A 20,120-nucleotide genomic window follows, 5' to 3' on the forward strand; every position below is an offset into this window, starting at 1 on the left:
CAAGATTTAAATATTAATGTAAAAGAATCTGTAAAGGTATTTGAAGACAATGCTGCCTGTATAAAAATGGCAACTGGTGACAGGGTGAAGAACAGAAGTAAACATGTAGACATTAAGTATTGTAATGTCAGGGAAGCTGTAAAAGGAAAATTGATTAGTTTACATCATTGTTCTTCTGAGGATAATTTGGCAGACATAACTAAACCATTGGGTGGTGTTCTCTATGGAAAATGTATTAAGTCAATAGGTCTGATGTCTCTTCCTGTCATGAAGGGAGGAGTGTTGGAATATTCATGAGCAGGAAGAGTCATGTGGTAACTCAGTCAGCCAATGTGAAGAAAGTGCTACTGAGTCTGTGCAAAAGGTATTGAGTTAGGAGCTGGATTTTGTTTGTTTCAGTTTCAGTCTCAGGTCTGTCTCTGCTGTAAGAAGTCTTCATTTATGCTATGTTGCTGTAAAGAAGAATGTATGGTATTGTAAATAATTTTATATGAATATAAAGAGTTTATTTGAATCAGCTAAATGCAGTCAACTGTGAGAGCTTCTGATTTATTTTTCACCAACAGAGAAATTAAAATTATCTAACAAATTCAATATATGAAAAAGCCAAATTACCAAAAATACCTGAAGATTTTAAAAATATGTTAAATGAAAAAATAACAGTGATGGAATTGATGGAGACTATAAAAAGACAAAAAAATGAGAAGACTCCAGGAGCAGATGGGCTACCGGTAGTTTATAAATGTCTACAAGACATATTAAGCCTACCAATAAAAGAAGTCTGTAATGAGGTACTATCAGAGGCCAAACTACCAAATACCTGGACAGAAGCTAATATTACCTTAATTCCAAAAGAAGACTCAGATCTGACTGAGATAAAGAACTACAGACCAATATCACTACTAAACGTGGATTATAAAAAATGTCCTTCAATAACAGAGATTTTTGATTGAATTTATCCATCCAGATCAAAATGGATTTTTACCAAAGACACAAATAAAAAATACTTTAAGAATTATTTTGGATACATTGGAATATTATGAAATGCATCCAGGGAAACAAATGGCACTAATTTTACTAGATGCACAGAAAGCCTTTGATAACATAAATTGGCTATTTATGTTACAACAATTAAACTGGATGGACTTTGGAGAAAAAATATAAATATAATAAAAAATATATTTTAGATAAACAGCCAAAGTAATTGTAAATGGGGATTTTACAGAGAATGTTACTATAAAAAAAATATACAAGACAAAGGTGACTGTTATCTCCATTACTAATGTAGCTCCCATCTTCAAAAAAGGAAAAAAAAATAGATCCAGAAAACTACAGACCTATCAGCCTGACCTCAATACCTGGGAAGATTCTGGAAAAGATAATCAAGCAACAAATCAGTGAACACCTAGAGGCAAACAAATCATAGCCAAAAGACAACATGGGTTTGTCAAAAACAGATCATGCAAGTCAAATCTTATTGCATTCTTTGACAAGGTGACAAAATTTGTGGGCCAAAGGAATGCTGTGGATATAACTTACTTGGACTTCAGCAAGGCAGTTGATAATGTAGACCACAGCCTACTACTTGATAAGATAGAAAGATGTGGGTTAGAAGCATCACCACCAGATGAATTCATAACCACACTCAACATATAGTCCTCAATGAAACTGCATCTACATGGAGGGAAATATGCAGTGGGGTAGCCCAAGGCTCTGTTTTAGACCTAGTACTCTTCAATATTTTTATCAATGATTTGGATAAGGTGATAGATGGGGAACTCATTTAATTTGCAGATGACACCAAGCTGGCAGGAATACCCAACACTCCAGAAAATAGGCTTAAGATACAGAACAATCTTGGCAGACTTGAACATTGGGCGCTATCTAAAAAAATGAAATTCAATGTTGAAAAAAATAAAGTTCTATATATAGGCAAGAAAAACCAAATGCACAGGTACAGTGTAGGTGGCATCTCACTCAATAGTAGCAACTGTTGAGAGGGATCTTGGAGTCCTAGTGAACAATCACTTAAACATGAGCCAGCAGTATGCTGGGCTGCATTAACAAAGGGATAGAATCAACATCACGTGAAGTATTAATACCACTTTATAATGCCTTGGTCACACTTGGAATACTGCATCCAGTTTTGGTCATCACAATGTAAAAAAGATGTTGAGACTCTAGAAAGAGTGCAGAGAAGAACAACAAAGATGATCAGGGGACTGGAGGCTAAAGCATAAAGAATGGCTGCTGGAACTGAAGAGAAGGACAAGGGGTGACATGATAGCAGTGTTTCAATATCTCAAGGGTTGCCACAAAGAAGAGGGAGTCAAGCTATTCTCCAAAGCAGAGGCCCCCAACCTTTTAAGCACCAGGGACTGGAGGTTTTTCCACGGACCAGAGGGGGGGGGTTGTGTGCTGTCTGCATCCCACGGATGGGGGTTTGCTTGTTTGTCCGGACCACTTGCTGACATGCCGCGGCCTGGTACCGGTCCACGGACCGAGGAGACCCCTGCTCCAAAGCACCTGAAGGCAGGACAAGAAACAATGAATGGAAACTAATCAAGGAGAGACGCAACCTAGAATTAAGGAGAAGTTGTGAATGCTCCAACACTGGAAGTTTTTAAGAAGAGCTTGGACAACCATTTGTCTGAAATGGTTTAGGGTTTCCTGCCTGAGCAGGGGGTTGGACTAGAAGACCTCCAAGTCCCTTCCAACTCTGTTATTCTATTCTATTCTAATTCTGCATTAAGTTCTCAGCTTCCATTTTGGAACTCTGCAGATCTCATTGTTGAAGGAAAAGTCTTCATCATGTTCCAGTCCAAGCCGGGGATAAACAACATGGCGACTGCTTTAGAAAGAAGGTTGCAGTTTATTGAAGAGCCAGACGGAAAGATGGTTCTGGCAGGAAAGAGGAGAGAAAAGAGGGCTGAGCACATGTTGATAGTGGTTTTTTATACCCTCTCAAGCCTTCTGTTTGAAATAATTTCCTGTTACTGTTTCAGGCTTTGTATTTCCTGTGTCACGTATTCTGACCTGAGTCTGGATGTGCCTTTCTGGTATTCTTAATGGTGGTGGGTTAATCCTATTATGTCTCAAGGGTTATATCCTGCTTCCCTGGTGCTAGGGCTAATGACTCTTAGAGTTTGGGTGGGATATGCAGATTTTAAGTGTCTTTGTCTTCCTAAGCTTCTAGCTCCAACTTTCCTGATGGTTTACATCTGCATTTGTACAGAGTTGGCTTCTGCTTGGGACAGAGAGACTTGGGGGCAGGGTTGGTTTCTGCTTTTAAAATCCTTTTGAGGAAATATATTTTTCTGCCCTTTTAATATTTCATTCTCTGGGGAGCTGACTTCCCACATCATGATTGAAATACATGCTGTAAAATTATGGATCTTTTCATCTTTTCTCATTTTTTTCTTCCCCGTTTTGCCTTTTGAAGAATTCTGTCAAATGGGAAAGTGTGTGTAAATGTATACATATTTCTATAACTATTCATGGCATTTTATTTGGTCACTATACTGGAGTTACTTAAGATGGGGCAATATATTTTCAAGGTTAGAATTACAACTTACCACGCAGTAAACTTTAAGGAAAGATGTTAAGGATCATGTGTTTGACGGGGTGCGTATTAACACCTAGAGTTATTTCTCTGAAGAAGGCGATACATCATCCTTCCTCACTAGAAAAATACATTCTCACGACCAGAGAGCCGAGGGGGGGGGAGGACTTACTGTCTAGAGCAACCTTCAGCATCGACTGGCACCTATACTGGGAACCAAACAAGCTGGAGATTATTTTTCCCTTCAACGCGGGCTTCTTCCCCTGGCCAAGAGTTCGATCGGGAAACCGACTGTAGCCAAAGTCCTCCTCCTGTTCCTCGCCAGAGCCGCGAGTCTTCGGGTGCGAAGTCTGCTCAGATGTCATAGTTCATACGAGCTCAGGCGACGGAGCAAACGGATATCTCTGTTCACATGGCCTCATCGGCCACTGCATCGAACCCAGGCAAAGAACATCTTCCGCTGAAATCATAGAGATACGCCACGCGTGTTTCCTGCTGCCTGTTTGGGGTGATTCATCGGAAGTAAGCTAAAGTGAAATGGGGTCCATAGAGCTGTTCCTTTATGCCTCTTTTCCAAATCGTATATAGACAAATAAATTATAATTCTCTTGCCTCGGCAACTTTCCAGCTTTTGTATATATGAAGCCGGGTAATAGAAGTGCGACACTCATGCGCCTTCTATGTAGAGAGAAGTAAACCACACAATAGCCATGCACCAGAACGCGCATGCGGAGAGATGGGGGGGAGGAGCTGTGGACGCTCTTTCTCACTCTCTCTTTCTACCTAACTTAGACCATAGAAGTTGGAAGTCTTTTCTTCTAGAAAGGCTACCTCGGCGACGCATCTCCCTTCGTTTGGCGCTCTGGGTGTTTTGGAAAAGGAAAGCGAGACGGGCTTCGGAACAGCAAAAGAATGAGAGGTATTTGCACTCGCAGAGATTGGGGCCGTTCCGCTACTGTTGCCGTGCAGGGCTGGGGGGGGGGATGGGGAAGCAAAGCGCATTGAGGTTGGGCTAATGGCGTCTTTCCTGGGTGTTTATGAAAAACCGGGAACTGCGAGGCTTGTTTGCCTTTCCGACGCAGTCGGAAAAGTTCTTTTTGGAAGGTGATGTTCAGCATTCACAGGACGCACCAAGGAGGATTCTTTTGCATTGTGGGAATACTGTAATGTATCTGGGTTGCTTCCCCGCTTCGCCCTCCCCTCCTTTATGCCCACCATACACATCTCTTTTTTTACCTATCCTTTAAAAAGGGGGCTGATTTATTTTTAGGTGAACTAGAAACCTGATTAGCTGTGATAGGACAGTTGTCAGAGAAACTTTGCAGAACTTTGACAAGGCCAAGTTAGTTTGGCAGGACGTGAGTTTCTGTACCAGGGTTCTTTATAAGATGCTAAGATATTCTCTTACAGCAGATTTAATTCATCCAAAGGGAAAATACAATAGGGCACCTATTCTTGAAAAAGGCTTTGAACCTGGATGATTTCAGTTTGCTTGTGTTATTTTTACACCTGAAGTATTATTGTAATAATCACTGGTAGGCTGATTTTTCCATAGTAAGAACATGTGATTTGCATAATACTGTGCCAAAAAATATGTTTATTTTTCTTTTTTTAAGCTGAAATTTGTTTGTGATTCTTATAGAATGTGTCTTATGTCTGTTTTCCAATGCATTCTTTCATCAGATGAGTTCACCAAATAAAGCAGTTGAGTTACAGTTGCAAATACGACAAAATGCTGAGGAACTTCAAGATTTTGTGAAAGATTTGGAATCATGGGAGAAGGATATTAAAGAAAAAGATCATGATTTAAGGCATCAGAATGACACTGCCGAAAAAGTAAGACTGGTGATTTGATAATGGAATGAATAAAGACATCTTGAAATATAGTTTGTTAACTAGATCATCTGATTTCAAATAGAATTACAAATAAATCACCTATTGTGTTTCCCCGAAAATAAGACCCGGTCTTATATTTTTTTTGCCTCCAAAAGAGGCACTGAGTCTTCTTTGGGGGGGGTATCTTACCTTAGGACCACCACAGCCAGGCCTCCCACACCCGTTGCGCCGCTGCTTGACTTCTTCAGCAGCCGTTTGCCACTAATTATGGCTGGATGCCATGTGGCACATTGCGCCATTGCTACTCTAATGGGTAGGGAGGGTGAAGCTGCCCCATGCGCCCTGCACCTGCTTACCTTACCGTAGGACCGCCTCAACCAGGGCTCCCATGCCCCGACACTTATCAAGCTGTGTGGCTCGTCACGCCAGTGCCGCCGCTTGCGGCAGGAGGTGGCTTCGGGTCATTTCTGCTGCTCATGGCAAGAAGCTGAGCGGCTCTTTGGGCCATTGCCGTCGCTCGGAGCAGGACACCACATGGCGCTTTGGGCCGTTTCCGCTGCTCAGCCCAGCAGTTCTTTGGGCCATTGTCATCGCTTGCAGCAGAAATGGCCCGAAGCACCATGCGGCATGGCAATGGCATGAAGAGCTGCTCGGCTTCTTGCTGTGAGTGGCGGAAACGGCCCGAAGCACGATGTGGTGTCCTGCTGTGAGCAATGGCAATGGCCCGAAAAGCCACTCAGCTTCTTGCCGTGAGCAACAACAACAGCCTGAAGCGCTGTGCAACCTCCAGCCGCAAGCAGTGGCACTGGCATGACAAGCCACACCGCTTGACAAGTGTTGGGGCATGGGAGGCCTGGCTGTGGCGGTCCTATCAGTAAGGTAAGTGGGTGTGGGGCACGTGGGGCAGCTTCACCCCCCCCTACCCCCACCCTCACCCCCAAACTAGGGCTTTCGGGGGGGTTATATTAGGCCCACTCCCGAAAATCAAGCTGGGGCTTATTTTCGGGGAGGGGGCTTACATTCAGGGAAACACTTAAACTTAGGCTTCAGTTATATTGCCTGTGTGCCAGAGACTAGGGGTAAGGGACAGATGGACTTTCTTGATATAGATCTAAATAGAATATCATAAAATAAAATAAAAAATATATTCCTTTTAAAATGCTGTAGAAATTGCTACAATTCTTCCTCGCTGTCTCTGCAGTGAAGAAAATCAAATAATACTAGGGAGGGTGGAACAGGATATTTTAAATTCAAAAGTTTATCTCCACATCTTAGATGAGTCCAGCTAGTCTAGAGTATTTTTACCTGTCATTGTTAAAAATGTGAGGAGCAAACCTCTTCTGTTAGGACAAATTGTCAATGTTCAACTTAAGAAAGTGGAATTGCCTTTTAGTTCTACCATTTTGTATTAAATCATTAGTTTGGGATTTTCTGTTGAAGTGTTTGGAATTCTTTATGGTTTTCCCCATGGAGAACCAATTTCCAGTGGCTAATGTTTTGGACCCTTGTCTTCTAGAAAAAAGCTAGCATTGATTTTACATTGTTTTATAAATGGATGGTCATATATTAATTGTCAGAAGTTTTCTGAAAGTATACTGCTATATTTTCTGTTATTAGGATTTACCCCCTATTCGGAATGAAGCTTACAAAAAAAAGAAGAGCAAAGTTAAAACAGTCTCAAAACAAACAAGTGAGGAAAACAAAAAAAACAAGATAAAATCTTATGATTATGAGGCTTGGGCAAAGCTGGATGTGGTAGGAGAACATTTTTATTAAATATGTTTATCAAAATGCTAGGCAAGATTTTATGACATTTATACAAACAACTATACTAGTTTTTATGTTGTAAATAATGTTGGTGACAGTACTAAAGATCCAAGTCTTAAGTGTTGTAATGCTTCACTAAAACTGGTAACCAAAATCAAAAAAGAAAATGCTTATTTTATAAAAAGTATAGTTGACAATATTGTATAGCATGCATTGATTTTGTTTTAATGGTTTAAATACTACTTTAAAGTTTGGGGGATGGTTTTATTTATATCTGTTGCACATTACCTTGATGCTTTCATGAAAAGACACTATATAAATATGACAGTAATACTATACTGTACTGTACTGTACTGTAATGTAATATAATATACTACAATATACTACAATATAATATAATATATAATGTAATGTAATGTAATATAAAATAAAATATAATATATATACACACACACACTTTTAATGTAAAAAATGCCAGACACAGAAAGGAGAAGATCATACTTATTTTCTAAAAATTATAAATTTATTTCCTTCATTAGATGGGAGTTTAATGGAATATTTGGAAATAGTATTGAAAGGCTATTTTTCTACCACTGATACAACTATTTCTATATAGTATTTTTATTAAATTTATATGCCGCCTTTCTCACTATCAAGCGACTATAAAGACTATATATATCTGCAGAGTTCTCCTTACGTATCATATATTTACTTATGTTGCTTCCTTTTTTACATTATATATGCATACATTTAAATTTGTCTTTTCAGGATAAGATACTTGAAGAACTTGATAAGGAAGATACCACTCATGACTCAGTGTCAGATTCCGAAGAAGATGGAATTTGCATTGATACAGAAAAAGCTCTTGCTGAGAAAGAAAAGGTTATTTTTAATTTTTTAATAGATCCACATTTTTTCTTCTAATGTTCCCTAAGGAACAGGATACATTAACCTATATAAAAATTTGTATTCTAAAGCTCTAATTGAGAAGATTTTTTTCTTTATATTATGCCTTTATTATTTTTACAAATAACTCAAGGTGGCAAGCATATTCAACACACCTTCTTCCTCCTATTTTTCAACAACCCTGTGAGGTGGGTTGGGCTGAGAGAGAGTGACTAGCCCAAAATCACCTTCCTGCCTTTCATGGTTAAGTTAGGACTTGAAGTCATAACCTCTCGCTTTCTAGCCTGGTGCCTTAACCACTACACCAAACTAGTTCTCAAGTTTCAAGTTCTTATACTGTTCAGTTATATGAATTTTGAAACCAAGTCTGGATTTTAGTAAAACCAAAAATATGTCTTGCTGTTCTTTAGTTTTTCATAAGTTTTTTATTCATATTATAATGTGATTGCCTCTGTCTACGGTTACATTAAGCTTCTTATGATTTTTTTTCATAAGATTTCAAAATTGTCTATAATAAGTAGTGTTCTAAATCAAATTAAAGAGCTGTTTGGAAAAAAAAAATAGAATATTTTACAATGCAGTAGTGACCATGATTTAATATCCCTATATATATGTCTTCTTTTTGTTTTTCTTCTACCATGGGTTTTGTAGATCCTGAAATTTATACACTTGAAATTCTAAAAAATATTCCTTCTTGGATCTAAGTGATGATCAAAACTGGTTGATATGGTTCATTGCCATCTGATCTATCTGCTAGAATAAAGCATGAAAACTAATATGCATTATTTTGCATCTTAATGTTTAAAAAAGTAAGAATTGGAAGATGATAGATTGTGAAATATATTGGCCTTCTGTCTTTTTCCAATTTTGTATCTAGTCCTCTTTATTTTATCTTTAAAACAGTTTCATGAGTTAGGTTACAGTGAGAAAGTAATAGACCAAGCATCCTTAGTGAGTGGTATTCTTTCTTTCATTTGTCTAGCTCTAGCACTTGAAAATAATTCTGTTGGTTAAAAAAATAGGCAAGCATTGTTTCAAAGACACCAGAAAAAGAGAGTAAGTGTTTATAATATATTCATCTTACTGTTTATCACATTTGTTTTAATAGGGCAATACTTATTTTAAACAAGGAAAGTATGATGCTGCAATAGAATGCTACACAAAAGGAATGAATGCAGATCCTTACAATCCAGCTTTACCTACTAATAGGGCATCTGCCTTTTTTAGGCTGAAAAAGTAAGAGTTTGTTGACTTTCATCATATTTCACTTCAAATATAATTAATTGCAGAGGGTACTGAATTTTCACATATGTTTTATTGGGATATGTTTACCACAGAAATTTTGTCTTGCTAGTTTTAACCTTATAATTTTTTAAATTCTTTGAACATTTTAACTCTTTATAACAAAAAGCAAGATTGTTTTTTCTGTTGGAGGGCAGTGCAAAATAGAGAACTATGTGAAGAATGCAGAATGTACTACAAGCAAAGAAAAAAACTTTTTAAAAAATATATGTGCTTTATGAAGAATTACCTCATTCCTAATGCATTTTTATTGCACATCAAATTTCACCTCAGTGATGTTCAGGGAAATGCATTTTAAAACTCCCATTTTAGTATTAAAACAATTCTGTGAAGTGAGGTAGAGGTAGACCAAGTGATAATGATAGACCCCGTGAATTTAATGCCTGAATAGAGTTTGAACAATTTGTGCTTGCTTTCTGTTTTCCTTTAATTTGGGCTCTGGACAAGAAAACCTCTCTATCAAACAGACAAAATCTGGAGAATTCGCTCTAGGAAATTATTCTTCACTCTTGGTTACTTTTGTGACACTGTTACTTGGAACAGTGCTAGATAAAAGAAGGGAACCAAATTTCTTTGTTTATCAGGTTTCTTTCCATGCTATTTTTAGGTTTTGGAAAACACGGATCTTTTGCTAATGTTGTGTTAATTTTGCTTGTTAACGGATCTTTTTAAATCCTTCACAATCTTTAGTGTATAACAGGTAGTCTTTGACTTATGATGAGTCATTGAATGGCAAAAAGATGCCCATTTGGGAGAATGGATTCGGACTTAAGACCACAAGGTTTGCTTAACAACTGCCATAAAAATGGTTGAAAAGGTTGGAAGATAAGGGAAACTTTGGTCACCTAACATAAAATATTTGGAAATCATAAATAACTGTGTTTTCCCCTCTCTTTTTTGAATATTGATGAGAAATTAAAGTTTATGTATAGGCTAAAAAGTATTGATAAATGTAACAAGAATGTTTTTACTTAGTTGAAAATAAGAATTCTGTTTGCCCAATATGAGATAACAGATATTACTAGAAAAAGAGAGGGAGTATTTGAGCTTCCAATATTAGACCTAAACTAAAAAAAATTACGTATATTACTGAATTTTGGTTAACCCAGACAACACATATAAATGGTTTTGACTTATTAGAGAGGATACTGTATTATTAATTAGATGGTTTAACATGGTGGAAAATAGATAACTTTTAGAGAACAGAATAAGACTATAATCAAATAGATAAGATGTGTATTTAGAATATTAGACTTTGTTATGAAAAGAGAAAAAAGGAAGAAGTTGAGATAAGGGAAACTTTGGTCACCTAAATATAAAATACTTGGAAATCATAAATAACAAATGTTAATTTGAATATTGATGGGAAATTAAAGCTTGGGGGAAAAAACAATAACAGGACATTGATTGTGTATAAGGATTGAATGCAAACACAATTAAGATATGTATAAGCTAAAAATTATTGATAATTGTAACAAAGATGTTTTTATTTAGTTGATAATAATAAGAACTGTAGTAGCCCAATATGAGATAGTAGATATTAAGAGGAAAAGCGAGGAAATATCTGGTGCTGTTACATGAGATTTATACTAAAGATTATGCTATTCAATTATTGATTAACCCAGTCATCATGTTGCTTTTTAAATACTCAATTGTAAAATGAGAAAATTAATACAATATTATAAAAAAAGAATTCATATCTGGGCTTGTGCTTTTATTAAGTATTTTAATAGCCATACAATATCATTTCAGGTTTTCTGTGGCTGAATCTGATTGCAGTTTAGCCCTTGCCTTAAACAAAAATTACACAAAGGCTTATAGCAGAAGAGGGGCAGCTCGCTTTGTCTTGCAAAATTTTAAGGGTGCCAAAGAAGGTACATGTTGTGTATAATGCATTCCTTTTTTGTTGTGTTATGCAAAGCTTTTGATTTATAGAGTATATATTTGAGATGATCAGTACTACTTTCCACACACTGTTGTTTCTCTAATCTCAGCATAGAAGAATTTCGCCAATAGCAGTGTTCTTACAGGTTGCCTAAGAGTTTTTCTTGTGTTATTGTGGGAAATATCTGTGATTTTAAAAATTTAAACACAAATATAATATGCTTTATCTGACCTTTGTAGGGGATATTACGGGAAATATCTGTGGTTTAAAAATTTAAATACTAATATAATATGCTTTGTCTGACTTTTGTAGAAGAGACAATAGGCCAGTGATGGCGAACCTTTTAGAGACTGAGTGCCCAAAAACCGGCCCGCCCCCGCTTTGCCCACCCGCAGGGCCACTCATCACAGATCGCCCAGGCAGCCTTGCAGCGCCATGGTGGCTACGCCCTCCGCCCACACCCCGCAGCATCATCTGCATGTGATAGAGCGCGAAGGCGGAGTCTTGCCCCTGCTGCCCGGCTGCCATGTGCTTGGCTGCGCTGTTCCGCATGGCTCCGGGCCATGCCTGGTGGAGTCTCTCCTCCGGGAAGACTGCTGGTGAGGAGGGGGAGGCGGGGCTGGGGCAACGGTGTGTGTGCCCACAGAGAGGGCTCCGAGTGCCACCTCTGGCACGCGTGCCATAGGTTTGCCACCACTGCAATAGGCTATGTTAATAAATGGATAACATAAAATGAATTGTGGCCATTTTCAATCAAAATGAAAACAAGTACATGCAAGAGTTAGTTTCTAATACTGTAGAATATAACTATAATACTCTAGACAAATAGAATGTATTTTGGGAATGATCTAATTTATCTAGTTTATCCAGTTTATCTATGAACCATGTCATATTTTATATAAAGAGGCACTACTGGTATCATAACGGAACCTTATCGTTTTCTTTTTTCAAACAATTGCCAATACAATAATAGTTTTTGAAAACTCTACCTTTATATCTTCATGCAGATTATGAAAAGGTTTTGGAATTGGATCCAAACAACTTTGAAGTGAAGAATGAACTTAGGAAAATTGAACAGGTAAAGAACGTCAACCTAATCAATTTGCCAATGGACCATGATTTTTTTGTAGCTAAATATTTGAAACATAGTTTATATTTTTATATTAGGCTCTCTTGTCAAAAGAAAATTGTCAGGCTGAAGAAACAGATACTTTTAGGAAAGTGGAAATTGCAGAAGAAGAACTGAAACAATTGGAGGAGGAGCAGTTGAAGCAAAAGGCTATGGCAGAAAAAGATTTGGTAAGCAGCAATGCAAGAATATTTTTCAAGTATTGGAATGTTTTTGATCTAAGGAGTCATTTCTTGGCCAGTGGAAGAGTGACTATGCTATTCATGGATTGCATTATCATAATTGATGACTACATTTGCCCAGTATTGTTAAACTGATTTTTTCTGTACTTGTTTCACATGTCAGTAATTTCAAGTGACACATTGCTTACAATTGGCTTATGACATCTCAACTTAGTTTATAATTCCAGCAGTTATGCTAATTGTGGTATAAGGCAATGTAGTCCAAAACAGCTGGAGATATCGTGTTGCTTACTGCCTGATACCAATCATATAGAATTCTATATAGCTGTCTGAAATTTTTCTCTGTGGTCAATTCTTCCTGCTCTACTCTTGCATATAAAATTATTGAGAAAAATGTTATTTTCAGTAGTACATGAATGCATATATTTAGATTACCACATTATTTATTTCTTTTCCCAAATATGATAGGGTAATAGGTATTTCAAAGCAGGTAAATATGAAACAGCAATGGAATGCTACACACGTGGAATAGCAGCAGATGGCACCAATGCACTTCTTCCAGCAAATAGAGCCATGGCCTATTTAAAAGTTCAAAAGTGAGTTGTGTGAATTTATCATTTTTAGATATGCATTTTTATGTAATTCATTTTAAAATGATTTTTATTAAGCCAACTATTCATTTTATTGCATCATTGAGAATGGCTTACATTAGTAGTTCTAGACTAATATTTCTCACATGTATTTCAGCTGTATATAACTCATCAAATTTGCATGTTTTCTTAGTGGAGTTAATTCAATCACAGTTATATATTTATTTGCCTTTAGTCTTTTATTTTTTATTAACATTCACAAAATACAACTGGTAAAAATTGAAATTTCTTGGGATCCAAGCAAGATCCTGCAAGGAATTATTGTTGTTGGCTTCAGATAGAGTATCTTACCATTCTAGTTACTACAAGTTTTTTGTATCTAAATAATAAACATATATTAGTCCTGCCCTAATTAATTTATTGAGGTGATTTTACATGCATTCTAGTCTATATTTCTCTTTCATATCTTATATAAAACATGAAAGCCGTCATTGGAATAGGTGAGAATTACTGTATGCTTTAAGAGCCCAAAACCGTATTAAATTATGTTGTAATAAGTATTTTTTTAAACAACTCTTTATCAATAAGATATGAAGAAGCAGAAGAAGATTGCACTCGAGCTGTATTACTTGATTCTTCATATTCTAAAGCTTTTGCCAGAAGAGGCACAGCTAGAGCTGCCCTGGGAAAACTAAAAGAAGCTATGCAAGGTAGGATTGTGTGGGCCTGTTTAATGTTGTCCCTTTCTCTGTCCAACTCCTTGAAGGAAGCAGCTCCAATCCAACAATAGCATTCAGATATTCAAATTTCTGTGATATACAGTAGCATAACATTTTAACATTTAATGAACCATTTTTTTTCTTGCTGCTTTTTAGTAACTTAAGAATTAAAGAACAGATAATGCTACTATTATAAAAATCCTATAGGTTTTAATCAGAGAAATGCTTTGGAAGTCTTGTTGAAGTCAGTGAAACTGCCAAGTGCTTACCCTTTATAGATGTAACTCTACCATTGTAAATAAATGTGTATATTGGAAGAAATGCACTTAATTTGTTTCTTTCATAAAAATATATTTAAAGCCTAAGTTCCTTTTTTCTGCCTTTGCTAGACTTTGAAAGTGTCCTGAAGCTGAAACCTGGAAATAAGCAAGCAATGAATGAAATAGCAAAGCTTAAAAATGTATGTGTGTTTATTCTTATGTATTTTAATACCATCTTGCAACAGCAATTAATTGCTTTTAATCTGGACATTTTGTGGGTATTAACCTCTTTAGATTTCCATGGATATTTATTTGACTAATCTTTCTTTTAAGGAATTAATCGCAAAAGGTTTTTTGTCAGACACTGAATATTCTGGACTACCACAGAATGAGTCAGAAATACAAAATCTGGTAAAACCCATTGATAAACCCTTGCATCTGAGATCAGTTGTAAGTAATATTTGTTTATTTGTTTGTTTAAATATAAATATTTTAAATAGGACAAAATAGTTAATAATGTGACATTAAAAGGCGAGAGGAGGACTTAAGTATTAATGATGAAAGGATTCAAGTTTTAATTTTTTAAAATTTTAGTGAGGACATTTTTTCATGTAGAATTTCTGCAAGTATAAGCAATTTGGCATAATAGTTGAAGTTACTTGTTTCTGACTCCAGTCCTGTCTCTCTTACGCGTTTACCAGTAATCAAATACTTCTATATAATAATGAGGGAATAGTGGGTTTAGTAGATAACAACAGAATGCTTCTTCATAATAAAACTGAATAAATAACCCAGGATTCAATTTCACTTATCCAATTCAAAGCATGCTATTGAATCTAACCCATAATTTATTAAAGTAAATTAATTGCAAATCCAGGGCCACTAATAAATCAGTCAATCTTGGATTTGAGATGAGATGGGATCATTAAAATCCATAAATGGGCAAAACATTTATTAGAACTGAACAAAGTTAGTCAAAAGAGCATGAACATTTTTTAATTACCTAAGCTCTTCATCAGGTAAGACATTGCACAATTGGGTAGAAAGAGAAAAGGAAAATTAAAAATGCATCATAGTATTAAATCATAAAGTCCACAGTAAAAATGCCAATATTCTTGGAGTCAATGCAGTCAGCCTACATTGGGTATTGTTGGTAACAGATTACACTCAGTTGTCAGGAACAAAGCAAATGGTTGCTAGTTGATTTTAAAACCATAGTTGCTAGTCTTCACATGTTGATAAGTCAGGAATTAATAAAGGAGAATATTTGTCAGGGTTGAAATGAGGGGTCCTTGGTGCTCTCTGAGTGTTGTTGTTTTCTTGCAGATGTTTCATTGCCCAAAATGAAACATCTTCAAGAACACAACTAAGCTCAGAGTGCACCAAGGACCCCTCAAGTCAGGAATTGGCCAATACAAAAAAGTAGAATTCTAATTCATTCTCTATAGTGCTGTTCTTTATCTCATTGTCCTTTTGCATATTCAAATAATGATAAACTATCATTTTAATGTTATATTCAAGTCACTGAAAAATCAGACATAAAAAGTATAATTATTTAAAGGAGTGAAATTGCAGTTATTTGTATTCAGCTTTCTAACTTTCTGATGAGGTTGATGGTGTCAGCATTGTCCAGCACTGCCTTCACCTTTTCTGGATCCATCTCTATCCCCTCATGGGATATGCGATTCCCCAGGTAATCAATACGCTCTTTGTGTAATTCACACTTAGATAACTTGGCGAACAGTTTTGCAGAGCGTAATTTTTTCAAAACAGTTCTGATGTGTTCATCTTTCATTTCAGTGTAGATGAGGATATCATCCAGGTAGACCAGAACCCCTTTATACAGGTGCTCCTTCAACACATCATTTATCAATTGCATAAAGATGGCAGGCACCCCCTGCAGTCCAAATGGGAGTACTTTGAATTGGAAACATCCTAATGGGCAGTTAAAAGCTGTTTTCCATTCATTTCCCTTTCTAATCCTTATGCGGTAGTAAGCTTCCCTCAGGTCCAGTTTTGAGAAGATTTTCCCTTTTGACAGGTGTGCTAACATGTCCTTCATTAAAGGTAGGGGGTACATGTTTTCTACACACACACTGTTGAGACTTCTATAATCTACGCAAAGACGAAGAGATCCATCTTTCTTTTCCCTAAACAGGACTGGGGTAGCTACTCGAGGTTTAGCTGGTTCAATAAAACCCCTTTGTAATTTTTTCCTTATAAACATTTCCAGTTCATTCAGTTCTCTAGGAGCCATTGAGTACATTTTTGGTTTTGGTAGCTTCGCTCCTGGGATGATTTCAATAGCACAGTCTGTGGGGCAGTGAGGGGGGAGTTCATCTGCCTTCTGCTCACTGAACGCCTCAGTTAAATCTCGATGTTCCATTGGAAGGCTTTGCAGCTCTGATTCATTGAGAGCGAAGGCAAATTCACGATGTAATCCACATCTCCCACCAGTTTCTTTAGCTATGAGAAGGGCTTCTTTATCTGCAAATTTGAGTTGCCCCTCCCTACAATTAACCACAGGATTCCATTTCTTTAGCCACGCCAGTCCCAGGACTAACGGCCACTCCATTCCAAGAGCCACAATGAAAGCCAAAGTCTCTATGTGGTTTCCTAGGTCGATGCGTAAGAGTCTGGTGGCAAAACTAGCAGGCACCCCTCCTGCAATGGATCCATCCAGCTGGCAAAACATAATGGGAGTCTTTAATCTCCTGAGGGGTATTCCCATCTTCCCCACCAGTTCTGGGCTCACCATGCATCGGGTACACCCTGAGTCCAAAAGGGCAGCTAGTTTTACTGTCTTTCCAGTGCCAGGAATGGACAGTTCTAAGGGCACTGTTATTAGGTCAATTGGCCCACTCACCAGTGGGTCCTCATCGTAGGGCCAGAGCTTGACCAACCGGACTGCTGTTCCAAGGGAGCTCCACGGCCTCCGCGGTACAGCTCACCAGTATCTCCTCTTGCCACCAAAGGCGGCTGGCCAGTTCTCTGAATTCTTCAGTATATTCAGCGACGGATCTTCTTCCTTGCTTCACAGTCTTTATGCACTCCCGGCTTTCTTGTCTGCCAGTCAGTCTTCAAAATGCCTACGGAGTGCAGCCATAAAACAGTTGAAGTTTCTCAGCTCGGGGGCATTGCAGTTGTAAAAAGTCACCATCCAATCGACCGCTGCCCCTTCCAGCGCCAAAGTAACTACACGTACCTTCTCCACATCTGTGGGCAGGGTTCTCCCATAGATTTGCATGTAGGTGAACACCTGTGCCAGGAAATACCCCAGCCTTTTGGGGTCTCCATCGAACTTTGCCCCGATTGGGATTGGCTTCACTTCTGGCTGGGGGGGTCTGGCCCTGGCGGCTTGTAGTGGGTGCCCTCGGGGTTGTGCTGCGCCTTGGGCTTCGGCAGCCACTGCCTCTTGAATCTCCAACTCTCCCTCTTCAGATTCCTCCTCCAACTCTTCTTCGGATTCGTGGCCCCCTTTCATTTGCTTTTAAAAGTCATCAAGGGTTTTCTTCACATTATCAACGCTGTTAATATGGGATATTATTGCTTTGACAAGATATACAGAACTGTCTGGTATTTTTAGAGTTAATTCAGATGACAGAGAAATGGAGGAGATTTATAAGAAAAGCCCGGGAAAAGGAATGGAAGTGAATCTTTGCCCTCCGGGCTAATTGGAAGATGTGACTTATGACTGCAAAATAAGGGAGGGGTTTAGCAAGAAAAGTTAGACGCAAGCAAGAGAAATTCAGATTCTGGCACCCCGTTCAATATGTGCTGATAATGTGTCCATGATTACAGACTTTTTCAGAATAAATATGCCTGGAATTTCCTTGAAGTGTTCCATTAGTCAGAACGTTGACATCATGCCAGAATCTGAAACCTTTTCAAACAACTGGGGATGCATTACCCCCACCTCTTTCTCCTAGGCTGGAGTGAGAGTAACAGAGTTCAGGAGGAGGACAATCTATCATGATAAATGGGAGTTTGTTGAATGCATCCTGGCAGCTGCTGATAACCCAGAGGGGGAAGTAACAGACAGCATGCTGTGGGAAGATGAATTTTGGCAGACAAATGCAATTCGGTGGACGGAGAATGGACAAACTGCCACTCAAAGCCTGGGTGAGTTACTGGAAATATTTCAAACCCCAGAGGAGAGAGACAGAAATCCACTCCTGCAGAGGGAAGCTTGCAGCCCCTCCATAGCAGATCAGAAAGCTTTTCAGATCCCGTCTTCCCCTGCCAGGGACTCCAGCCCTGAAGAGAGAGGGAATCCCAGTCTGAGGCCTCTGCAGCAATGGGGAGGTTGGCAAACCCAGCAGGTAGATGATCCACGATCTCTGAACTTGCCATAGCTAATAGAGGCCTTGCAACAGCTTGGGGTGGTACAGAAGCCAGGATGGGGCCAGCAGCAAGGAGATTGGCCACAGCCCCCAAACGTGCAATCCCTGGGCATAAATCTGCAGCCAGGATGGGGCCAGCAGCAACAGCCACTGTGGGGGCCCCAACAGCCTATAATTGCACCACTTTTCAGAGCAACCTTCGATGGGGACCCAGAGAAGCTGATTTTTTTCCTCCTGGTATGTACCTTAGAGTGAAGTTGAAGCGGTTAAAGAGGGGATGAATTGACGATAAAAGTTGGCAAAACCCAGAAAGCTCTGGAGCTTCTCCAATTTTTATCATCAATTCATCCCCTCTTTTGCCAAGATTGCCCTACCCCTTACAGAACTACTCAAAACAGGCAAAGGAGGAGGGAAGCCACGACCGCGCCAACCACTAGCATGGACAATGGGCTGTCAAACAGCTTTTGAGAATTTAAAGAGACTATTTGCTGCTGAACCGGTCCTAAAGCACCCCTGCCCAAGGGAGCCCTTTGTGATTCAAGCCGATGCCAGCGATGTGGCAGTTGGAGCTGTATTACTGCAAAAGAACAAAAGTGGAGTCCTGCAACCCTGCACCTACACCTCTAAGAAATTTACTGAAAGCGAGCGGAGATGGGCAATCTGGGAGAAAGAGGCCTTTGCGATTAGGTGGGTGCTATTAAACTGGCAACACTATCTAGAAGGGAGCAAGGTGCCATTTGAAGTATGGACAGATCACAAAAATCTAGAAGCACTGAAAACTCCCCGCAAATTGTCCCCAAAGCAAGTGCGGTGGGCACAGTACTTTAACTGCTTCAACTTCACTCTAAAGTACATACCAGGAGGAAAAAACTTCCTAGCTGATGTGCTATCCCTGTTACCCCAATACAAAAGCGAACAGGAAGAGGTTAACGAGGCAATTATCCCCAATTCACAAACTGCCGCTCAACTTATGCCTCGCAGGGTCCCCAGTCCTGATGACCCTGGGGTAAAGAAAAGAAAACGAGAGCTCCTCACCGATCAATGATTCAAAGATAATCAAACCTCCCTAAAGTGCAGGGATGGCTTTGCTTACAAAGGGGGGAAACTATATGTGCCTGAAGCCCTCCGTCTTAATGCTCTCAAACACAGCCATGATGTAAAACAGGCTGGACACTTTGGATATTTGAAAACCCTACACCTCACCCGCCGGCAATTTTGGTGGCCGGGGCTGAAACGGGATGTGGAAAACTATGTAAAAAGTTGTACTGTATGTGCCACAATGAAAAGAATCCCAGGGAAAAACCCCGGGTTACTGCAGCTGGTGGCAGACCCTTCTCACCCCTGGGAAGAAATAGCTATGGACTTTATAGTAGACCTACCTGAAAGTAGAGGAAATACTGTCATCTGGACTGTGATAGACCTGTTCTCGAAGCAGGCTCATTTCATCACCTGCAAAGGACTCCCATCTGCCCAACGACTGACCAAATTGTTCCTGAAACATATCTACTGGCTGCATGGCTCCCCTAAGCAAATAATTTCGGACAGGGGGGTGCAGTTCACAGCGAAGTTTTGGAGGAGTTTTCTTAAATTAATTGGATCATCTCAAGGTTTATCATCTGCTTTTCATCCAACCACCAAT

General features: G+C 38.8%; 2 protein-coding genes across 2 annotated transcripts in view; one reads left to right on the forward strand and one right to left on the reverse strand.

The window, feature by feature from the left end:
- Nucleotides 1-4,296, reverse strand: part of ATP23 (ATP23 metallopeptidase and ATP synthase assembly factor homolog) — a 38,657-nt gene extending 34,361 nt beyond the window's left edge. Inside the window, exon 1 of the mRNA XM_015832077.1 lies at nucleotides 3,735-4,296. Within this exon, the coding sequence (XP_015687563.1) occupies nucleotides 3,735-3,927 (193 nt within the window). The 5' untranslated portion in view covers nucleotides 3,928-4,296. The remainder of the gene's footprint in view (nucleotides 1-3,734) is intronic.
- Nucleotides 4,297-4,331: 35 nt separating this feature from the next.
- RPAP3 (RNA polymerase II associated protein 3) overlaps nucleotides 4,332-20,120 on the forward strand; it is a 39,831-nt gene continuing 24,042 nt past the window's right edge. The window contains exons 1-12 of the mRNA XM_015832076.1: nucleotides 4,332-4,481; nucleotides 5,246-5,398; nucleotides 7,016-7,153; nucleotides 7,934-8,047; nucleotides 9,180-9,307; nucleotides 11,126-11,247; nucleotides 12,266-12,336; nucleotides 12,426-12,557; nucleotides 13,038-13,165; nucleotides 13,748-13,869; nucleotides 14,268-14,338; nucleotides 14,472-14,588. Coding sequence (XP_015687562.1) covers nucleotides 5,246-5,398; nucleotides 7,016-7,153; nucleotides 7,934-8,047; nucleotides 9,180-9,307; nucleotides 11,126-11,247; nucleotides 12,266-12,336; nucleotides 12,426-12,557; nucleotides 13,038-13,165; nucleotides 13,748-13,869; nucleotides 14,268-14,338; nucleotides 14,472-14,588 — 1,296 coding nt within the window. The 5' untranslated portion in view covers nucleotides 4,332-4,481. The remainder of the gene's footprint in view (nucleotides 4,482-5,245; nucleotides 5,399-7,015; nucleotides 7,154-7,933; nucleotides 8,048-9,179; nucleotides 9,308-11,125; nucleotides 11,248-12,265; nucleotides 12,337-12,425; nucleotides 12,558-13,037; nucleotides 13,166-13,747; nucleotides 13,870-14,267; nucleotides 14,339-14,471; nucleotides 14,589-20,120) is intronic.

Source organism: Protobothrops mucrosquamatus, unplaced genomic scaffold (genome assembly GCF_001527695.2).
Source record: "Protobothrops mucrosquamatus isolate PMUCROS unplaced genomic scaffold, P.Mucros_1.0 scaffold_298, whole genome shotgun sequence".
NCBI lineage: Eukaryota > Metazoa > Chordata > Lepidosauria > Squamata > Viperidae > Protobothrops > Protobothrops mucrosquamatus.